Source organism: Salmo trutta, chromosome 5, assembly GCF_901001165.1.
Source record: "Salmo trutta chromosome 5, fSalTru1.1, whole genome shotgun sequence".
Taxonomy (NCBI): Eukaryota; Metazoa; Chordata; class Actinopteri; order Salmoniformes; family Salmonidae; genus Salmo; species Salmo trutta.
The window spans coordinates 10,723,977-10,743,827 of record NC_042961.1 but is presented as its reverse complement, the minus strand read 5'-3'; the positions used below and the strand labels follow the sequence as shown (position 1 = coordinate 10,743,827).

At 40.9% G+C, this 19,851-nt stretch overlaps 2 protein-coding genes across 3 annotated transcripts in view; both read left to right on the top strand.

Moving 5' to 3' along the window:
- The window catches only part of LOC115193653 (inactive phospholipase D5), a 64,175-nt gene extending 55,989 nt beyond the window's left edge, over window positions 1-8,186 (top strand). For both annotated transcript variants that reach the window (XM_029752513.1, XM_029752514.1), the window contains exons 5-10: window positions 285-409; window positions 1,738-1,935; window positions 3,095-3,231; window positions 3,517-3,682; window positions 6,740-6,830; window positions 7,038-8,186. In XM_029752513.1, the coding sequence (XP_029608373.1) occupies window positions 285-409; window positions 1,738-1,935; window positions 3,095-3,231; window positions 3,517-3,682; window positions 6,740-6,830; window positions 7,038-7,312 (992 nt within the window). In that variant the 3' untranslated portion in view covers window positions 7,313-8,186. The remainder of the gene's footprint in view (window positions 1-284; window positions 410-1,737; window positions 1,936-3,094; window positions 3,232-3,516; window positions 3,683-6,739; window positions 6,831-7,037) is intronic.
- Window positions 8,187-13,505: 5,319 nt separating this feature from the next.
- cfap36 (cilia and flagella associated protein 36) overlaps window positions 13,506-19,851 on the top strand; it is a 29,847-nt gene continuing 23,501 nt past the window's right edge. Inside the window, exon 1 of the mRNA XM_029752512.1 lies at window positions 13,506-13,827. Coding sequence (XP_029608372.1) covers window positions 13,725-13,827 — 103 coding nt within the window. The 5' untranslated portion in view covers window positions 13,506-13,724. The remainder of the gene's footprint in view (window positions 13,828-19,851) is intronic.

Here is a 19,851-nt window from a genome sequence, read left to right as displayed (position 1 = left end):
AACATTGTTAATTAAATAAATAAAATAAGTATCCATTTTTGGGGTTATTTGTAAACTCAGGTTCCCTTTATCTAATATTAGGTTGAAGATCTGATTACATTTACGTAATTTAGCAGACGCTAAATCGAATCGAACCCACAACCGTGGCGTTGCAATAACATTCTGTATCAAAAATATGCAAAAATGGAGAATCAGAAAGGGTGCAAATACTTTTTCACAGCACTGTACAATCATAATGTTGAGATTTCTATCTCTGTCGATTCTGTCTTTTCCTACCTGTGTAGGTGAGGTACACTACATTAACATGACAGCCCTGACCAAAGGCTTTCTGCACTCTTCTTTCTGGGTGGTGGACAGGCAGCACATCTACATCGGCAGCGCCACCATGGACTGGCGATCACTGTCCACGGTATCTTAGTATATTAACTCCATTATATTACCTACCTGTGTATATTTCTTTTTTTACCCCTTTTTCGTGGTATCCAATTGGTAGTTACAGTCTTGTCTCATCGCTGCAACTCCCGGACAGACTCGGGAGAGGCGACAGTCGAGAGCCGTGCGTCCTCTGAAACACAACCCAACCAAGCCACACTGCTTCTTGACACAATGCCTACTTAACCCGGAAGCCAGCCGCACCAATGTGTTGGAGGCAACACCATACACCTGGCGGCCGTGTCAGCGTGCACTGCGCCCAGCCAGCCACAGGAGTTGATGGTGTGTGACGGGACAAGGACATCCCTGCCGGCCAAACCCTCCCCTAACCCGGATGATGCTGGGCCAATTGTGCGCCGCCCCTTGGGTGTCCCGGTCGCATCCAGCTGCGACAAAGCCTGGACTCGAACCCAGAATCTCTAGTGGCACAGCTAGCACTGCGATGCAGTGCCTCAGACCACTGCGCCACTCGGGAGGCCACCTGTGTATATTTCTGTAACATTTATTCTCCATTCAATGAGACCAGTCCACCTATGAGTACTCGTCAAACTGACTAATATGTTCCATACCTTGATTACGTAAACACTTTTACCAACCTACTGTGTACACAAAACCTGTTTTGATTTTGAGGTCTGATATTGCAGGCATTTTGAGGGTACTGTGTACAACCATCTTCTCTGGGGATTTGTCACATGACTCTGCAATCAATATTTATTCAAACACTGCTAGTTACACTAGGAGAACAGCATCCATTAATTGGCTTAGGTTGCACAAACATCCTGAATATAAAAGAGATGCAACTTTTTATAGTTGGCAGAAAACATCACCTTTTTAACGTGCGTACGAGAAAGGACAATACTGAATTAATTGAGTGGGGACAAAAAGGGAACGTGGTGCTGCTCAAAGCTGAAGAAGTACAAAAGGTTGATTTAAAGTGTGACCCCATTTGCTGTACCTAGCCCGTTTTATCTTTATCACTTCACTGAAATAAACATTTGCTTGAGAAGTGCATCACTTGAAACGCTGCTGTGAGAAGGGATTGGAGAGGCTTGGTGATTGGAAGGGCCTGGAGGACTACCTGCCTCGTCCAGGGCCAGAGGAGGGCAGAAGACCATGGGGAGGATTCAAGTGTGGGGAGTAGGAGATGGGAGGAGAGGGAATGGAAAAGGGGGAATGGAAGGAGAGGAGAAGGGGGAAGGAAGGATGAGAAGAGATGTGTGGAGTAAGGATTTGGTATGGGTAGAGTCCCTGGGGGCACATGCTAACATCGTACAACATCTGTGCTGTTGCTTTGTTGTCTCTCAGATGAAAGAACTGGGCATCATCGTCTACAACTGTAGTTGCCTGGCATTGGACCTGCACAGGGTATTCAACCTCTACTGGCAGCTGCAGTATAAGGACTTTATACCGTCCATGTGGTCCAAGAGGCTGAGCGCCCTGTGGAACAAAGATGAGAACCTACCGCTTCTCTTCAACAACACCAAGGCTGAAGTCTTTGTCTCTGTGAGTGACAACTAATCATTCTCTCACATGGCTTCATGCATAAGGACAGGAGTTTGTCCGGACGATGTGACCTTTTAACAAGGACCTTGAGTTTTTCCAGGTTTGGTTACAGACCTGGAAAAAGTATTGTTTATCATTCTGTATCAGTAGTAATTTTTATCAGTCTGAGACAGGCTAATTTTTATACTGTATTAATGAATACTTTACAGAGATTATGAATTCTTTGGGGTTTTTCTTGCTAGCAATAATAAATTGGCAATATTTATGAATACTATTTGAAGACTTTTGTTGGTTAAAGCCTTTTCATTAGTCCTGATATATAAATTATGTAAACATTTGCAATGTCTTCCCACAGTAAGAACTTTGACGAGAGGTGACAGTTGGGTGAAAAAAGCTATTTCTTATACAGCTCGATGTGACTAATCAGCTAGTGTTTTAAGTATGCTGACGGGATGAAAAATTGCATTGCTTCCAACAGAAAACATACGTTTGGCTGGTTGTAAATTAGGCCAGTCGATGAACATTTCTGAAAAACAGAGGGAACGTTAATCATCAGAAGTATTGATGGCATGGAACTGTGATCTGTAATTTTTCTCATCACACACATCCTATGGGTGACAGGGCTTTAGGTTGCGCAGCTCCGTGGCTGAGGAACACACTTCCAGACACTATTAGGGCTGCAGAGTATCTGGCCTCTTTTAAGGCACAGCTCAAGACCATGCTGTTCAGAAAATCTTTCAAGGACCTCTGTTAATTCTGTTCATGCCCTCCAGACCTGTATATAGCTTTGATTGTTGTCTGTGTTCTATGGTCTGTGTTTTTTGGTTTATTATTTTTATTTTATTGCAACTTGGGTGTGAGAAAAGAGCTTTACCAATTAAATGAATATTATTATTATTATTATTATTATTATTATTATTATTATTATTATATATAAAGAACAGAGACAGGTTCAGTTAGAGACAAGGTAACGATGCTGTTGGAATACTAATGGACAAAGATATGTTCCAAGAGGTAGTAGTGGTGGTGATGATGACGACGATTTGATAACAATAATGAGGACGACAACAATGACAATGATTCATTGCATCTGTATAGCCTTGGCATTGACATGAGGGCCTCTGTTCTCTACTGATTTAAAAGTCTTATCTTGTGGCAGAGCTCTCCAGATGTCTTCTGCCCTAAAGACAGGACCAGAGACCTTGATGCCATAGCCTACGTGATCCAAAAGGCCAAGAGGTTCATCTACATATCCATTACAGACTACCTGCCTCTCACTAACAGGAATGCTCACAGGTGAGCAATTTGTTGACACTGACAGCACCTGATCACCTTATTGTTGACACTGACAGCACCTGATCACCTTATTGTTGACACTGACAGCACCTGATCACCTTATTGTTGACACTGACAGCACCTGATCACCTTATTGTTGACACTGACAGCACCTGATCACCTTATTGTTAGTGTTGTATTGTTTGCCCATTTATACAATACAATGACCACTGACAGGATGTAACTGTGTATAATTACCTGTAATTACCAAACAGATTAGTGTGTAACTCTTTGTTACCTTGGCAGATACTGGTCTCGTATAGACGGGATGCTTCGGGAGGCCTTGATCCTGAGGAACATCGAAGTGCGTCTGTTAGTAAGCTGCTGGGAGCAGACGCATCCCCTGACCTTTAACTTTGTGTGGTCCCTGAAGACCCTGTGCATGGAGCTGGCCAACTGTTCAATGGAGGCTGTGAGTGTGGACACCACACACCTACATCCTCATTACCTGGATACAAACTGATGTTATACAGAATCAGTACCAGGCTCATTATACCTACAGTGAGCTACAAAAGAATTGGGACAGTTAAACATTTTGTTGTTTTTTTGGCTCTATACTCCACCACTTTGGATTTGAAATGATACAATGACTGATGTTAAAGTGCAGACTGTCAGCTTTAATTAGAAGGTATTTTCATCCATATCGGTGAACCGTTTAGAAATTACAGCACTTTTGGTACATAGTCCCCCCAAATTCACTTATGTGTATTAAAGTAGTCAAGTTTACTATTTGGTACCATATTCCTAGCTTGCAAAGATTACATCAAGCTTGTGAATCTACACACTTGTTGGAGGCATTTGCTGTTTGTTTTGGTTATGTTAAAGATTATTTTGTGCCCAATAGAAATGAATGGTAAGTAATGTATTGTATCATTTTGGAGTCAATTTAATTGTAAATAAGAATATAATGTGTTTCTAAACCAGGGGAGCAACTTTGGTTTTAGAAGTGGGAGGGACAAAAAAAAAGTGTTAAACAAATCAAAATATTTTATATTTGAGATTCTTCAAAGTAGCCACCCTTTGCCTTGATGACAGCTTTGCACACTCTTGGCATTCTCTCAACCAGCTTCATGAGGTAGTACCCTGGAAGGCATTTCAATTAACAGGTGTGCCTTGTTAAAAGTTAATTTGTGGAAGGTAGGGGTGGTATACAGAAGATAGCCCTATTTGGTAAATATTGCTGCTCTTTAATTATTTGTTACTTTTAGTTATTTTTGTTGTTGTATTTTTCTTAACTGCATTGTTGGTTAAGAGCTTGTAAGTAAGCATTTCACTGTAAGGTCTACACCTGTTGTATTTGGCAAATATGAGAAATAAAATGTGATTTGATATTATGGTAAGAACAGCTCAAATAAGCAAAGAGAAATGACAGTCCATCATTACTTTAAGACATGAAGGTCAGTCAGGGCGGAAAATGTCAAGAACTTTGAAAGTTTCTTCAAGTGCAGTCTCAAAAACCATCAAGCACTATGACGAAACTGTCTCTCATGAGGACCGCCACAGGAAAGGAAGACCCAGAGATACCTCTGCTGCAGAGGATAAGTTCATTAGAGTTACCAGCCTCAGAAATTGCAGCCCAAATAAATGCTTCAGAATAACAGATAAAGTAACAGACACATCTTAACATCTACTGTTCAGAGGAGACTGTGTGAATCAGGCCTTCATGGTCGAATTGCTGCAAAGAAACCACTACTAAAGGACACCAATAATAAGAAGAGACTTGCTTGGGCCAAGAAAGACGAGCAATGGACATTAGACCGGTGGAAATTTGTCCTTTGGTCTGATGAGTCCAACCGCCGTGTCTTTGTAAGATGCAGAGTAGGTGAACGGATGATCTCTGCATGTGTGGTTCCCACCGTGAAGCAGAGGAGGTGTGATGGTGCTTTGCTGGTGGCACTGTGATTTATTTAGAATTCAAGGCACACTTAACCAGCATGGCTACCACAGCATTCTGCACCGATACGCCATTCCATCATGATTCCACTTAGTGGGACTATCATTTGGCTTTAAAAAGGACAAACACCTCCAGGCTGTGTAAGGGCTATTTGACCAAGAAGGAGAGTGATGGAGTGCTGCATCAGATGACCTGGCTTCCACAATCACCCTACCTCATCCCAATTGAGATGGTTTGGGATGAGTTGGACCGCAGAGGGAAGGAAAAGCAGCCAACAAGTGCTCAGCATATGTGATAAGTCCTTCAAGACTGTTGGAAAAGCACTCCAGGTGAAGCTGGTTGAGTGAATGCCAAGAGTGTGTAAAGCTGTCATCAAGGCAAAGGGTGGCTACTTTGAATAATCTAAGATATTGATTTGTTTTAACACTTTTTTGGTTACTACATGATTCCATATGTGTTATTTCATAGTGTTTATGTCTTCACTATTATTCTACAATGTAGAAAATAGTCAAAATAAAAGAAAAACCCTTGAATGAGTAGGTGTCCAAACTTTTGACTGGTACTGTATTTTTTTTTTAATCGGGTCGGATAACACTCCAAACAGCCTACCCGACTGCTCAGAGGCGTCCGCATGATCCTAAAGCACACCGTTGCCTGATTTGATTCAGAGGGGTTGGGTTAAATGCGGAAGACATTTCAGTTGAAGGCATTTAGTTGTACAACTGACTAGGTATCCCCCCTTTCCTTTCCTTTGTATCATATTTCAATGATAAAACTAGGGGGCACAAAAATGGAATTTCAGAATGTGGGGGGGACATGTTCCCCCCGTCCTCAGTGAAAGTTGCGCCCCTGTTCTAAAAATGTCTACATTAATATGGATGCTACCATGAATACCGATAGTCCTGAATGAATCATGAATAATGATAAGTGAGAAAGTTAGTCACACAAATATCATACCACCATGACATGATAACCTCACAACATTACGATAAAAATGTTTGGGGGTATGATATTTGTACGTCTAACTTTCTCACTCATCGTTATTCAGGACTATCCGTAATCATGGTAGCATCCACATTAATGTACAAGTGTTCAGAAACATGTTCTATTCTTATTTACAATAAAAGTGACTCCAAAAAAATACAACACATTATTTAACATTCCTTTCTATCGGCCAGAAAATAATCAAAACGTGCTGTAGTACAGAGCCAAAACAAAAAATGTGTCACTATCCCAATACTTTTGCAGTGCACTGTATATAGTCATCTCTACTCTATGTCATGTAAAATGTATTCATCTCTACTGTACCTGCAAACCTACTGCAGGTCATGTAAAATGTATTCATCTCTACCGTACCTGCAAACCTACTGCAGGTCATGTAAAATGTATTCATCTCTACTGTACCTGCAAACCTACTGCAGGTCATGTAAAATGTATTCATCTCTACTGTACCTGCAAACCTACTGTAGGTCATGTAAAATGTATTCATCTCTACTGTACCTGCAAACCTACTGTACATGTAAAATGTATTCATTAATCACCACTGCTAAGCCAGTTTTTGTGTGTTTTGTGCAGAAGTTCTTCAGCCCCAGGAAGCAGAGAGATGGCACGCTACAGGGAATCAACCATAACAGATTCATGGTGACAGACAGTGCTGTGTACATAGGTGAGTTCACTTGCATTCATTTCAGATGAGTAGTAACTATTTTGCGAATGGTTTATTTTATAATTATTATTTTTTTATTCAATTATTGTTCTAGCTACTGGTTGGTGGATTGATTAGTTTGCTTGTGAGGTGGGTTGACTATTTGGCTAGTACCTTTGAAACTATATTTTTGATTAAGGATTTTGACGGGTGTCTGTTGTCCCACAGGGAACTTTGACTGGGTGGGGAATGAGTTTACGTTCAACGCTGGAGCAGGCATGGTGATCAGTCAGGCGGAGGGGGTGAAGGAGAAGAACTCAACTTTGGTGGAACAGGTGAGGGCTACGTTCGAGCGGGACTGGTATTCACGCCACACCAAGAGCCTGCAGGCTAACAAGATCCCAGTCTGCAACAAGCACCAGCTCAACCAACTGGCACATCTCAAAATCACTCAACCAACAGAGAGCAATGGGAGTAAGGAGGGTCCCAATGGCTCCCTGTGAATCCGAAGATGTGGTGCGTTAGAAGACTGATTTATGCAGGCTTTAAGAGAAAAATAACAGTTTAATGCTGAAATCGGACACTGTAGACGTAATATAGGAATTGGAGGGCATTTGTTCATCTATTGAACCTTCTGCTTATTTCATCCTGACTGTTTCTTACAGAAGACATTCGTGGGAGGGGAAATTATCAAATAAATTGATTTTCTAATGAATGCTGAACCTCAGTAAATATAGCTCATCGTTAAATCCATTTTGCCAATAATGACATCATTCATCACAACCCTTTTAAAACCCTCTCTGGCCAAAGCAGGTTGGAGCTGCATGGACAGTAGTGTGGAGATATCCTATACAAATCTATACTCCAAAAGGTGTTTACCTGGTGTGTCTTCAATATTAATTTACAAAGTGCAGCATACCTCCAACCTCGACCAAATGAACGAGGGTCATCTGTCTGTTGGACCACAGCTGATCAAATGAAGCGAATGGGATAACAGGAATGCCAGAAACATGTTGACCTCATCTGATTCCTAAGATAAAGACATCTAGTTGATGTTTATTGTTGCAGAGTAAAGACAATTATGCCCCATTGGCATGCATCTATTTTGGTATCATGTCTAAAATCCTGATTTGGTCTAAACTAGAATGTAAACTGACTGGGGTTGATCTCAGAATCTTGACTCAATTTCCAGCATCCAATTTTAAGTAAAAGTTGCATAGTCTTCTATTTTGTATATTTTCTTTGTTGGAAACACTCAATAGGGTAGAACTAGATATTTAACTTGTGATAGAGCTTTAGGGCTGTTATGTTTTTAACATGATCAAATCATTTACATATTATAAATTATTTTTAAAATGTACCGTTCTGTACTCAAAAGGTGAGCATCTTGCTTCCTGGAAAGTGTTGAAACCACCATGTCCCTGGACAGTACTTAGTTTGTAATGGATATGCTATCATACCCCGGTCTTATGCATAGGTTAAAAACGAAAACCAACTGCAGAGGTCAATAGCATACTAACATTGGAAGGAGCTGAGCACGGATGGGCAACTGGCGGCCCCCCTTTTGTAGGCCCACGGATCAATTTTCAAAGCCTTAAAACAAAACATCTGTCAGGGTCTCAACTTACTGTTGAGTTAGAATAGTAGAAAACACAAGGTGACATTTTGAATGTGGTTGTGCATCAGCAGTTTCTCTTGTTATGTCAGTCACTGACAGTCACTCAATTAGCCCATGTCAGCAAAAACAACTGTGATTGTAAGTTAGTCTTGCGGCCAGCTATCTAAACTTTTAGTAATCATGGTTGAATTACTGATTTGGGGGGGGGGGGCTCCATTGATTTTGTTAGTCACATCATATTAAAAACTGCAAACCTTTCTCTCCACCCCATGACAAAATTAGTAGAATTGCATGAAATGAGTTATAAAATTGAGAAATGTTCTCCGCCCCATGGCAAATGTGTATAGAATTGCAGAAAATGTACTCTGAAACGTATAACTTCCACTTAATGGCCCCCAAAAGGCTAGGGCTCTGATTGCATGTGTGAGTATGGATATGGGTACACAGACCTGTGAGCCACTGCAGCCCCCTATAATGAGTTCAGATTTGTTGTGGCCCCCACCCCAATCAAAGTTGCCCATCCCTGGCCTAAGGTATTTGTTTGGTAAAGTTACAAGACAATGATTTTACCTAATGGAATATTGGTCATAGATTCCCAAGGTCTTCGTGAATAATTAGGTTTATTAGGTACAACTGGAAAAGGGTGTTTAACCAGTGGGACAACTGTAGCTCTCTTTAAAAACAGATGTTGACTTATTGAACAGATGTTGTAAAAAACTATTGGAAGTGATTTCAGTCAGTAAGATCAATAGCATGACTTTTTAAAGACTGCTAAACACCTTTCCAGTTCCCCCAAGGACATGTTTTGAAATAAGACCTTATGCATTGGACCGGCAGAGAAAGTAACCACAGCAACTCTTTACACCACCCGCATGATACACTTTGCACCTGAACATCAAAGATGATCAACTACAGGAGTTGTCAACACCTTTTTATGAACATGTCACTCCAATGTCTAAATACTGTATGTAATAGGCCTATCTGTGGTGTTTGATTGGCATTACACTTCTATTTATTCTGTTTCATCTGTCTTTTCATCGTCTTTTTACAGTAATATAATGGAAGAATACTTTCTCCATGTTTACAGGTGGTTCTCGTCACACATTATTTTATAACTGGGGTTCTGTTATCGTATTTTGATACAAGAAAAATATTAATAGTAAATTGAAATAACAACAATGCACGTACTTCCTGAAAATATTAATAAGTTTGTCAGCGTTAACCAGTACATAAATGTAGCATTAACACATCTATGATGTACACTGCTCTTATGGCAGACAATGTTCTTAATGTGACAGTAAATATCTGTACAACAACTTACCCTTTAACTACAGGTAACTGCCAAAATAAAGGAAACATCATCAGTGTGTCTTAATAGGGTGTTGGGCCACCACGAGCCGCCAGAACAGCGTCAATGAGCCTTGGCATCGATTCGACATGTGTCTGCAACTATTGGACGGATGCAACACCATTCTTCCACGAGAAATTCCATAATTTGTTTTTTTGTTGATGGTGGTGGAAAACGCCGTCTCAGGCGCCGCTTCAGAATCTTCCATAAGTGTTCAATTGGGTTGAGATCTGATGACTGAGACACACACACACCCTTTAAACCCCCTATGCTCCTTTGAGACCCCTCTTTCAAAGGCACAGATATCTCTTCTAGCCATGGTAGCCAAAGTAATGGGCAACTGGGCATTTGTATACATGACCTTAAGCATGATGGGATGTTTTAATTGCTTAATTAACCCATGAACCACCTGCTTTCAATATATATTTATATACTTTGCATCCCTCATTTACTCAAGTGTTTCCTTTATTTTGGCAGTTACTTGTATGTCCTCATGTCATAAAGAGGTAGTCAAAGGCATCGGACTGCTGTTGGTGCAACAGTCCAGAGTAGGCTACTTCATATATTGTTTTACGAGTGCATCAATGGTGACTGTCAATGATCTGTTTAGGAATGCACTTTGTCACTGTACAAGAAACATGTTTTCTTATTCAATTGCTGGCAAACCTTCAGTCACTGTATTCCTCTTGATGTAGCAATTCTGGGATTAACATTTCCTAACCTATACATCGAACCCATTCATAACAGATCAGAGCAAACCAAATTTGGGGTGTGTCCCAGATACAACCTACAGTATAAACTGTCCCTGATTCACTGTTGCCACCTAGAGTTAGTTTAAGGAAAGACTATTTCTCTCACCTGCAAACAGGCACAAAAGATGTGTGAATACAAAGTAAAGATTAATGAATAGTCTTAGTCCTCATCATCACTTGCGCATTAGACAGACAGCCTACATTTTATTAGAATAGTCTCCTGTGTAGTTTTTCAAAATGTTAGATTAGATTTGTACATCCACAGTAGGCAAACATGTCATACGCTACTACTGAATGGTAAATTAATTCATTTAAAAGGCATGATTGTAATATTGTAATAATAGCTTGAAGGATACCACTGTGGTCAAGGTGATTTACAGTTCATTTAAAAGCACATTGCATCACAACACATGGAAGACCAGTAGAGGCTGCTGAGGGGAAGATGGCTCATAATAATGGCAGGAACGGAGTGAATGGAATGGCATGAAACCATGTGTTTGATGTATTTGATACCATTCCACTGATTCCATTCCAGCCATTACCACGAGCCCGTCCTCCCCAATTAAGGTGTCACCCACCTCCTGTGTTGAAGACCTTGATTAGGCTGGTTCGACATTGCAGCTGACAGTGCAGGCGACTGCCGACTGACTGTTCTACAAATCACCTTGCATCGTAAATAACGGCTCATTATTTGTAGATCAGTCAGTCACAATTGACCCATAATACATTACGGTTTTGATGCTCTCGAACATGACCATTCATTTCGATACTATTACAGTACAATGACTGCCCTCTGGAGGACAATATGTCCCAACAGTTAATTATATACTGAACAAAAATATAAAACGCAACATGTAATTTTACTGAGTTACAGTTCATATACAGAAATCAGTCAATTTAAATAAGTTCATTAGGCCCTAATCTATGGATATCATATGACTGGGAATACAGATATGCATCTGTTGGTCACAGATACCTTAAAAAAAGATGATAGGATCAGAAAACCAGTCAGTACCTAGTGTGACCACCATTTGGCTTATGCAGTACGACACATCTCCTTCACATAGAGTTGATCAGGCTGTTGATTGTGGCATGTGGAAAGTTGTCCCACCCCTCTAATGGCTGTGCGAAGTTCCTGGATATTGTCGGGAACTGGAACACGCTGTCGTACACGTCGATCCAGAGCATCCCAAACATGCTCAATGGGTGACATGTCTGGCGAGTATTCAGGCCATGGAAGAACTGGGACATTTTCAGCTTCCAGGAATTGTGTACAGATTCTTGTGACATGCATTATCATGCTGAAACATGAGGTAATGGCGGCAGATAAACGGCACCACAATGGGCCTCAGGATCTCGTCACGGTATCTCTGTGCATTCAAATTGTCATCGATAAAATGCAATTGTGTTCGTTGTCCATAGCTTATGCCTGCTCATACCATAACCCCAACATGGGGGACTCTGTTCACAACATTGACATCAGAAAACCGCTCACCAACATTTTTTACCTTTTATTTAACTAGGCAAGTCAGTTAAGAACAAATTCTTATTTTCAATGACGGCCTAGGAACAGTGGGTTAACTGCCTTGTTCAGGGGCAGAACGACAGATTTGTACCTTGTCAGCTCGGGGATTCAAACTTGCAACCTTTCGGTTACTAGCCCAATGCTCTAAACACTAGGCTACCCTGCCGCCCCAACATAATGCCATACATGTGGTCTCTGGTTTTGAGGCATGTTGGACATACTGCCAAATTCTATAAAATGACATTGGAGTGCTGCTTATGGTAGAGAAATTAACATTCAATTCTCTGGCAACAGCTCTGGTGAACATTCCTGAAGTCAGCATCCCAACTGCATGTTCCCTCAAAACTTGACACATTTGTGGCATAGTGTTGTGTGATAAAACTGCACATTTTAGAGTGGCCTTTTATTGTCCTCAGCACAAGGTGCACCTATAATGATCATTATGTTTAATCAGCTTCTTGATATGCCACACCAGTCAGGTGGATGGATTATCTTGACAAATGAGAAATACTCACTTACAGGGATGCAAACAAATTTGTGCCCAAAATTTGAGAAATAAGCTTTTTGTGCGTATTGAAAACTTCCGCTCATGATACATGGGACCAACACTTTATGTTGCGTTTATATTTTTGTTCAGTGTACATTACACCATCTCTGTTTCCAAATGTACAAATAAGCAGAGTAAGTTATGCCTTACAAATATGTTCTTATGCATAATACAACATACTTTTTTGCTTAATTTTGGCATGCCCACTGTTGCATGCCCTGCCTTTATGAACTGTAGGACTAAAGTACAATAGACAGCCTTATTTTAACAAAATATATTTCAAAATACAAAAGGAGTGTATATTTATTGTATAACATTGATGCCTATATCGAATTGATACATTTTAATGTTTACTCTTAATAAAAAAAAATCTATGTATGTATTGTGGTTTTATTCAGAGGCTACTGTACACGTCCAGTCCAAACCCCGGTAACTATCCAAATTCAGGAAGGTCTACGCGCTTTAGTGACTATCCATTTCAGATTACGTGTGATTTAAACTGTGGGGGTTTAACCTGTGAACTAATTAATCCTATCTCAAGAGTGGGGTTTGATTTATCACAGCGCCCGGGTGACAAGGGTGTGGAGCTCTCAATCATGAAACTAGATTGCCAGTCTCTTGGCTATGCACACTATCACCCTATTCAGGCATAGAGGGGTATCTTCAACTAGCACACGGAAACTTCGCCCTACACAACAGCGCCAATATACCGGCATTGTAGCCTAAATCAAGGCTACATCACTATTCAGGTAATGTAGGTAGTTTACAGAGAAATATCAGGGATTATTAGTATTGTGCATTCAAAGGATCACAAAGAATAAAACACTAAGTTACCACACTACCACACACCTGATGGGCTGTTCAATTTGTAGAACGCTAAACACTGATGTAATCGGTTACCATAGAGACCGATTAGGTGTCAACCCATTCGACCACTTCGAAATTCATGAGTGCGCATTTTCAGATTTTCTGCAGCTACGGAGAGGGATAATAACAATAAATGGACTAGCTTGTTAGCTAGATCTCAACAAATGTATACATACTTACACTTCAGTTGTGCATTTTGTTGAATTTCAAGACTAACCTTCTTTGTCTGAAGAGCACTATAGTGTGTTTTTAGCCAACATGGCTGAGGACAGCGAGTGGGTTGTGGAGAGCATCGCTGGATATTTGGGAAGTCCTGAATGGGTCATTCCATACACTGACTTCTTGGAAAACAAATGTACAGGTAAGAAAGGCCATTTTGTTTTTCTACGTTTTACGATAAAGAAAATTATTATAAACTGTTTTCAGGACCAGGATTACACATGCTGGAATCATCCTTGGCACCCCTGCTCGAGTGAGCTAGCTAGCAAGCTGAATAACAGCCAGCTAGCTAAATTCTAGGTGGCATTAGCTAGCTAAAACTTTTACTGTAGCTAGCTAGCTATTAGCTAGCTTCAAGCGCGTAATGTTTTTGTTGGCGAAAGGGAGCAGTGATTTTCCAGCTCAGTTGTTTACGTTGTTTGGCATGCGTCAGTGCTTCACATGTTTGAGCGACATTCATCCAACATGTCTTATTATAGCTTAGTTAATACTTGAAGCAAATAAACTAGCTGGTTAAGTTATCCACTGGGTGAAACAGTATATATGTGCGTAGAGACCACTCGAACGCCCAGAAAGTCCCGATTCAAACGCACAATTCATCAGATCAGCATTAGAATGTCAAAATACGTTTGTTGATCACCAAATATCGAGTTTCGCAGATCAACTATCTACATTTAATTCCGGTATGTACTTCCAAAAAAATTCTAAATAAAAATGTACAAGCTAGGATTAAACTGTTGTATTCTTCCGCCCTGATCGTGACAGTAATTTGTGAATTTTATTTTGACCTTTTTTGGAAGTACATACCGGGAGTAAATGAAGATACTTGCTCAGCGAAACTCCATATTTGGTGATCAACGAATTTACATTATAACGCTTACAGTGGGGAATCGGAGCTTTCTGGACGTTAACGTACAGATACTGGTGCACACACTGGTTGAATCAACTTAATTGGTCAACGTGTTGTGACATGGAATCAACGTGAACAATTCTTTGGATTTGAAAAAGTCATAAACCAGTACTGTTTTCATCTAATTTCAACAAGCGTTGTAAACATTGACATTAGGGTTGAACTTAAATACATTGACTTAGAGGTAAAAGTATTGTTAATATCATGAATTTGGCATCTTATTTATAGGGCTAATGTAATGGTACCCCATTCATAGACGATAATAGTATCTTCTTGATGATAGTATCTTCTTTATGGGGGCTTTTTGAAAGCTAACACGCATCGCTTGCCGTACTGTTTTGTAAATATAAGGATCATATTTCATAACAGTGAGAAATAATTTTCTAAAAACAAAAGGTTAAATTGATACACACATTGTTAGGGTTAATGTTCCCACACAGCCATATCCATGTTACAGCGCTTGTTTACTGAAGACAAGAGGTCACCACCTGTGCTAGTTTACCTGTCTAGCATGCTCTGAACACCTGTGTGTAAGCGTAACTTGGGAAGTGTAGCGGAAGTGTAGTTTCGTTGGATGGAGGCAGCCATAGCTGTATGGATCTGTAACTGCTACAGTGTAGTTTTGTCGGATGGAGGCTCCCATAGCAGTATAGATCTGTGCAAAACTGCTACAGTAAGTACACTGCTCAAAAAAATAAAGGGAACACTTAAACAACACAATGTAACTCCAAGTCAATCACACTTCTGTGAAATCAAACTGTCCACTTAGGAAGCAACACTGATTGACAATAAATTTCACATGCTGTTGTGCAAATGGAATAGACAACAGGTGGAAATTATAGGCAATTAGCAAGACACCCCCAATAAAGGAGTGGTTCTGCAGGTGGGGACCACAGACCACTTCTCAGTTCCTATGCTTCCTGGCTGATGTTTTGGTCACTTTTGAATGCTGGCGTTGCTTTCACTCTAGTGGTAGCATGAGACGGAGTCTACAACCCACACAAGTGGCTCAGGTAGTGCAGCTCATCCAGGATGGCACATCAATGCGAGCTGTGGCAAGAAGGTTTGCTGTGTCTGTCAGCGTAGTGTCCAGAGCATGAAGGCGCTACCAGGAGACAGGCCAGTACATCAGGAGACGTGGAGGAGGCTGTAGGAGGGCAACAACCCAGCAGCAGGACCGCTACCTCCGCCTTTGTGCAAGGAGGAGCAAGAGGAGCACTGCCATGACCTCCAGCAGGCCACAAATGTGCATGTGTCTGCTCAAACGATCAGAAACAGACTCCATGAGGGTGGAATGAGGGCCCGACGTCCACAGGTGGGGGTTGTGCTTACAGCCCAACACCGTGCAGGACGTTTGGCATTTGCCAGAGAACACCAAGATTGGAAAATTCGCCACTGGCGCCCTGTGCTCTTCACAGATGAAAGCAGGTTCACACTGAGCACGTGACAGACGTGACAGAGTCTGGAGACGCCGTGGAGAACGTTCTGCTGCCTGCAACATCCTCCAGCATGACCGGTTTGGCGGTGGGTCAGTCATGGTGTGGGGTGGCATTTCTTTGGGGGGCCGCACAGCCCTCCAAGTGCTCGCCAGACGTAGCCTGACTGCCATTAGGTACTGAGATGAGATCCTCAGACCCCTTGTGAGACCATATGCTGGTGCGGTTGGCCCTGGGTTCCTCCTAATGCAAGACAATGCTAGACCTCATGTGGCTGGAGTGTGTCAGCAGTTCCTGCAAGAGGAAGGCATTGATGCTATGGACTGGCGCGCCCGTTCCCCAGACCTGAATCCAATTGAGCACATCTGGGACATCATGTCTCGCTCCATCCACCAACGCCACGTTGCACCACAGACTGTCCAGGAGTTGGCGGATGCTTTAGTCCAGGTCTGGGAGGAGATCCCTCAGGAGACCATCCACCACCTCATCAGGAGCATGCCCAGGCGTTGTAGGGAGGTTATACAGGCACGTGGAGGCCACACATGAGCCTCATTTTGACTTGTTTTAAGGACATTACATCAAAGTTGGATCAGCCCGTAGTGTGGTTTTCCACTTTAATTTTGAGTGTGACTCCAAATCCAGACCTCCATGGGTTGATAAATTGGATTTCCATTGATTATTTTTGTGTGATTTTGTTGTCAGCACATTCAACTATATAAAGAAAAAAGTATTTAATAAGATTATTTCTTTCATTCAGATCTAGGATGTGTTGTTTAAGTGTTCCCTTTATTTTTTTGAGCAGTATATATTTTAAATTTGAAAGATTGTTTCTCGCTGATGAAAGATAAGGGCCATATGTTTCAAAAGCCGTATCGCAAGCAACTACCTGTACTATTGACATTTCTAAAGGTTAAACCACAGTGTAGGGATTGTAGTTCACATGAGGTAGCCGTAGGGGAAGTTAATGGCTGGAAACTGTAGGGAGAAGGCAGAATGCCGCCTAAATTTTTTTATTAAGGCTAATGTAGTGGTAGCTGACTACTTCCAAAGATCCAATCAACCATGGATGAATGATGGTATACCTAGCTACAAGCTGAAATTATGGTGTTCTTTGTTTGGTAAATTAGATGTAAGTGTAGACTACATAAACCCAACCTCAAGTTAGGAGTTACATTCAACTGTTAATGTTATTTAGGTAGTCTACGCAAATGAGTATGGAAGCTGTTCAATGTTTTGACATGATACACCACATTAACATGTCAAAGTGTTTTAATTGGCACGTTAAAGGGTAGGAAGCGTGAGTTTTTACTAGTGATGCACCGATGTGACATTTTTGGCCAATACCGATATTTTCCTTTCCTAGAGGCCTTTTAAGCATTCTAGTACAGTTAAATAGTTAACACACACACACACATGGACGCAGCGGTCTAAGGCACTGCATCTCAGTGCAAGAGGATTCACTACAGTCCCTGGTTCGAATCCAGGCTGTATCACATCCGGCCGTGATTGGGAGTCCCATAGGGCGGTGCACAATTGGCCCAGTGTTGTCCGGGTTTGGCCGGTGTAGGCCGTCATTGTAAATAAGAATTTGTTCTTAACTGACTTGCCTAGTTAAATAAAGGTTACACACACCAGACTGATCAAAAAGTTATTTTGTTGCCGTTTACGTATGTCCCCGTTACCAGTAAAACATAATCAAAACCTATTTCTTTCACTTACTTGCTGTGCTGTTTCGTTGTTCAGTCGTTTCGTTCTCTACCAGGATTTCGATGGAATGCCGTTTGGGTCTTTGCGTGTCAAAAAATATACTATTAACATTTTTTTTCACCTTTATTTAACCAGGTAGGCTAGTTGAGAACAAGTTCTCATTTACAACTGTGACCTGGCCAAGATAAAGCAAAGGAGTGCGATACAAACAACAACACAGAGTTACACATGGAATAAACAAATATAGTCAATAATACAATAGAAGAAGTCTATATACAGTGTGTGCAAATGAGGTAGGGTAAGGGAGGTAAGGCTATTTGAGTGTCAAATAACACTATTTGATGTGTCAAATAAGTTTGTTGACCAAACAGGACCTGAATATGACTGTATGTCACATAATAATTTAACGCGTTAATACATTTTTTACGTAGTTATTACACATTGATTACACTCACTCGTATTTCATATGTCACAAAGATTCATCGATATGTATCCTATGATGCTGCTAAAGTTGTCTCGAGCACCTACAGTGCTGGCCATTAAAAAAAGCTCATGGATGGAAACAATGTTCTTCCCCAAAAACATAGCAAAACATCTGTTTCAGTAGCTATAGTTAGCTAGCTAACTATATAGCTAGGTATCAACATCTAAAATAACCCTAATTTATAAGACAGTTCTTATTTGATTAATGGTGGTCGGACCCATCTATGTGAAGCTAGCCACAATAAGGATTAGCCACAATAGTGGACTTGCGGTTAGCCTTCAAAATAAAATGATTGCATAAAATGAATTATACTATTTGTATTCATTTGCATCACTGCCAATTACATATTTTATTTTGAAGGCAAACCGCAAATTCCACTATTGTGCCTAATTCTTATTGTGGCTAGCTTCACAACAAATAACCCGGTCCGGTCGAGCCTCACTAGCCAGATGAAGCTAGCTGGCTGCTTATAACGTTATCTTTGGGCAACAGGGTTAAGTAGCTAGCTAGCTGTTTATTTTCATGAGCTGAAATTCAATTTCAAAAGGTGAACAACAAGTGGCAACCTTGCTAATACCTACTTACAAGGATTCCTAAATCATTGCTAAGAATAATGAAAATGACTGCAGTTTCTACTGGTCATTGCTTTCAAGCTGGTTGTATTGGTGCTAGCTAGGTACCAAGCTAAAGCTAGCTACCCCAGATGTTGCGGTCGAACAAATGATGCTTTATTACCGACGTGGTATTGTAAACACATCGTTCGTGGCCGGTGTTTGCTTGTTTGCTGACTTTTTTGTACAGCTTTGACAGTGATACTGTATCATTTTTGACACGCATAGACCCAAAAGGCGTTCCATAGTATATATGTTGTGAAGCTAATTGTAGTGAGGCTATTACTGTGTAACTCCGGTAGGGCAACATCGGAAAAATAGCGCACTTGGTAGTGTTAACCGGTGCTCGACCATTCAGCGAAAGCCAACATCACCCACGACAGAGAACGGTTGTTTGGGGGCGGCAGGTAGCCTAGTGGGCCAGTAACTGAAAGGTTGCTAGACCGAATCCCCGAGCTGACAAGGTAAAAATCTGTCATTCTGCCCCATGAACAAGGCAGTTAACCCACTGTTCCTAGGCCGTCATTGTAAATAATGATTTGCTCACAACTGACTTGCCTAGTTAAATAAAAGTAAAAAATAAATAAATAAATAACTACTTGACTGCTCAATCCACACAGCAGACATTGTGGGCTAGTTTAGGAATGCTGTGTTGCACGTATAGCGCAACATTTTACATGGCGTCATTACGTCATGTGCATACCTATATAATGAAGGTACATGAGCTTTGACATCGGTTTTGCACATCGGGCATTAAACTAGACATCGGCCGATTCCGATATTTTCCACGATATATCGTGCATCCCTAGTTTTTACTCAAAGTAACAACACAGTGTGGTCAAAGACTTAGTAACTTAGTTGTAGTCACGATCGGTTACTTATAACTACAAACATAGTTATGTTTTAGCCTTTTCACATATTTATTAACTTATTTTCAGATATCTTAAACTACCCACAATGTACTAATTCTCAACGTCCTATGGAGAATCTACTCTGCGTTAGCTACACTATATGGTCA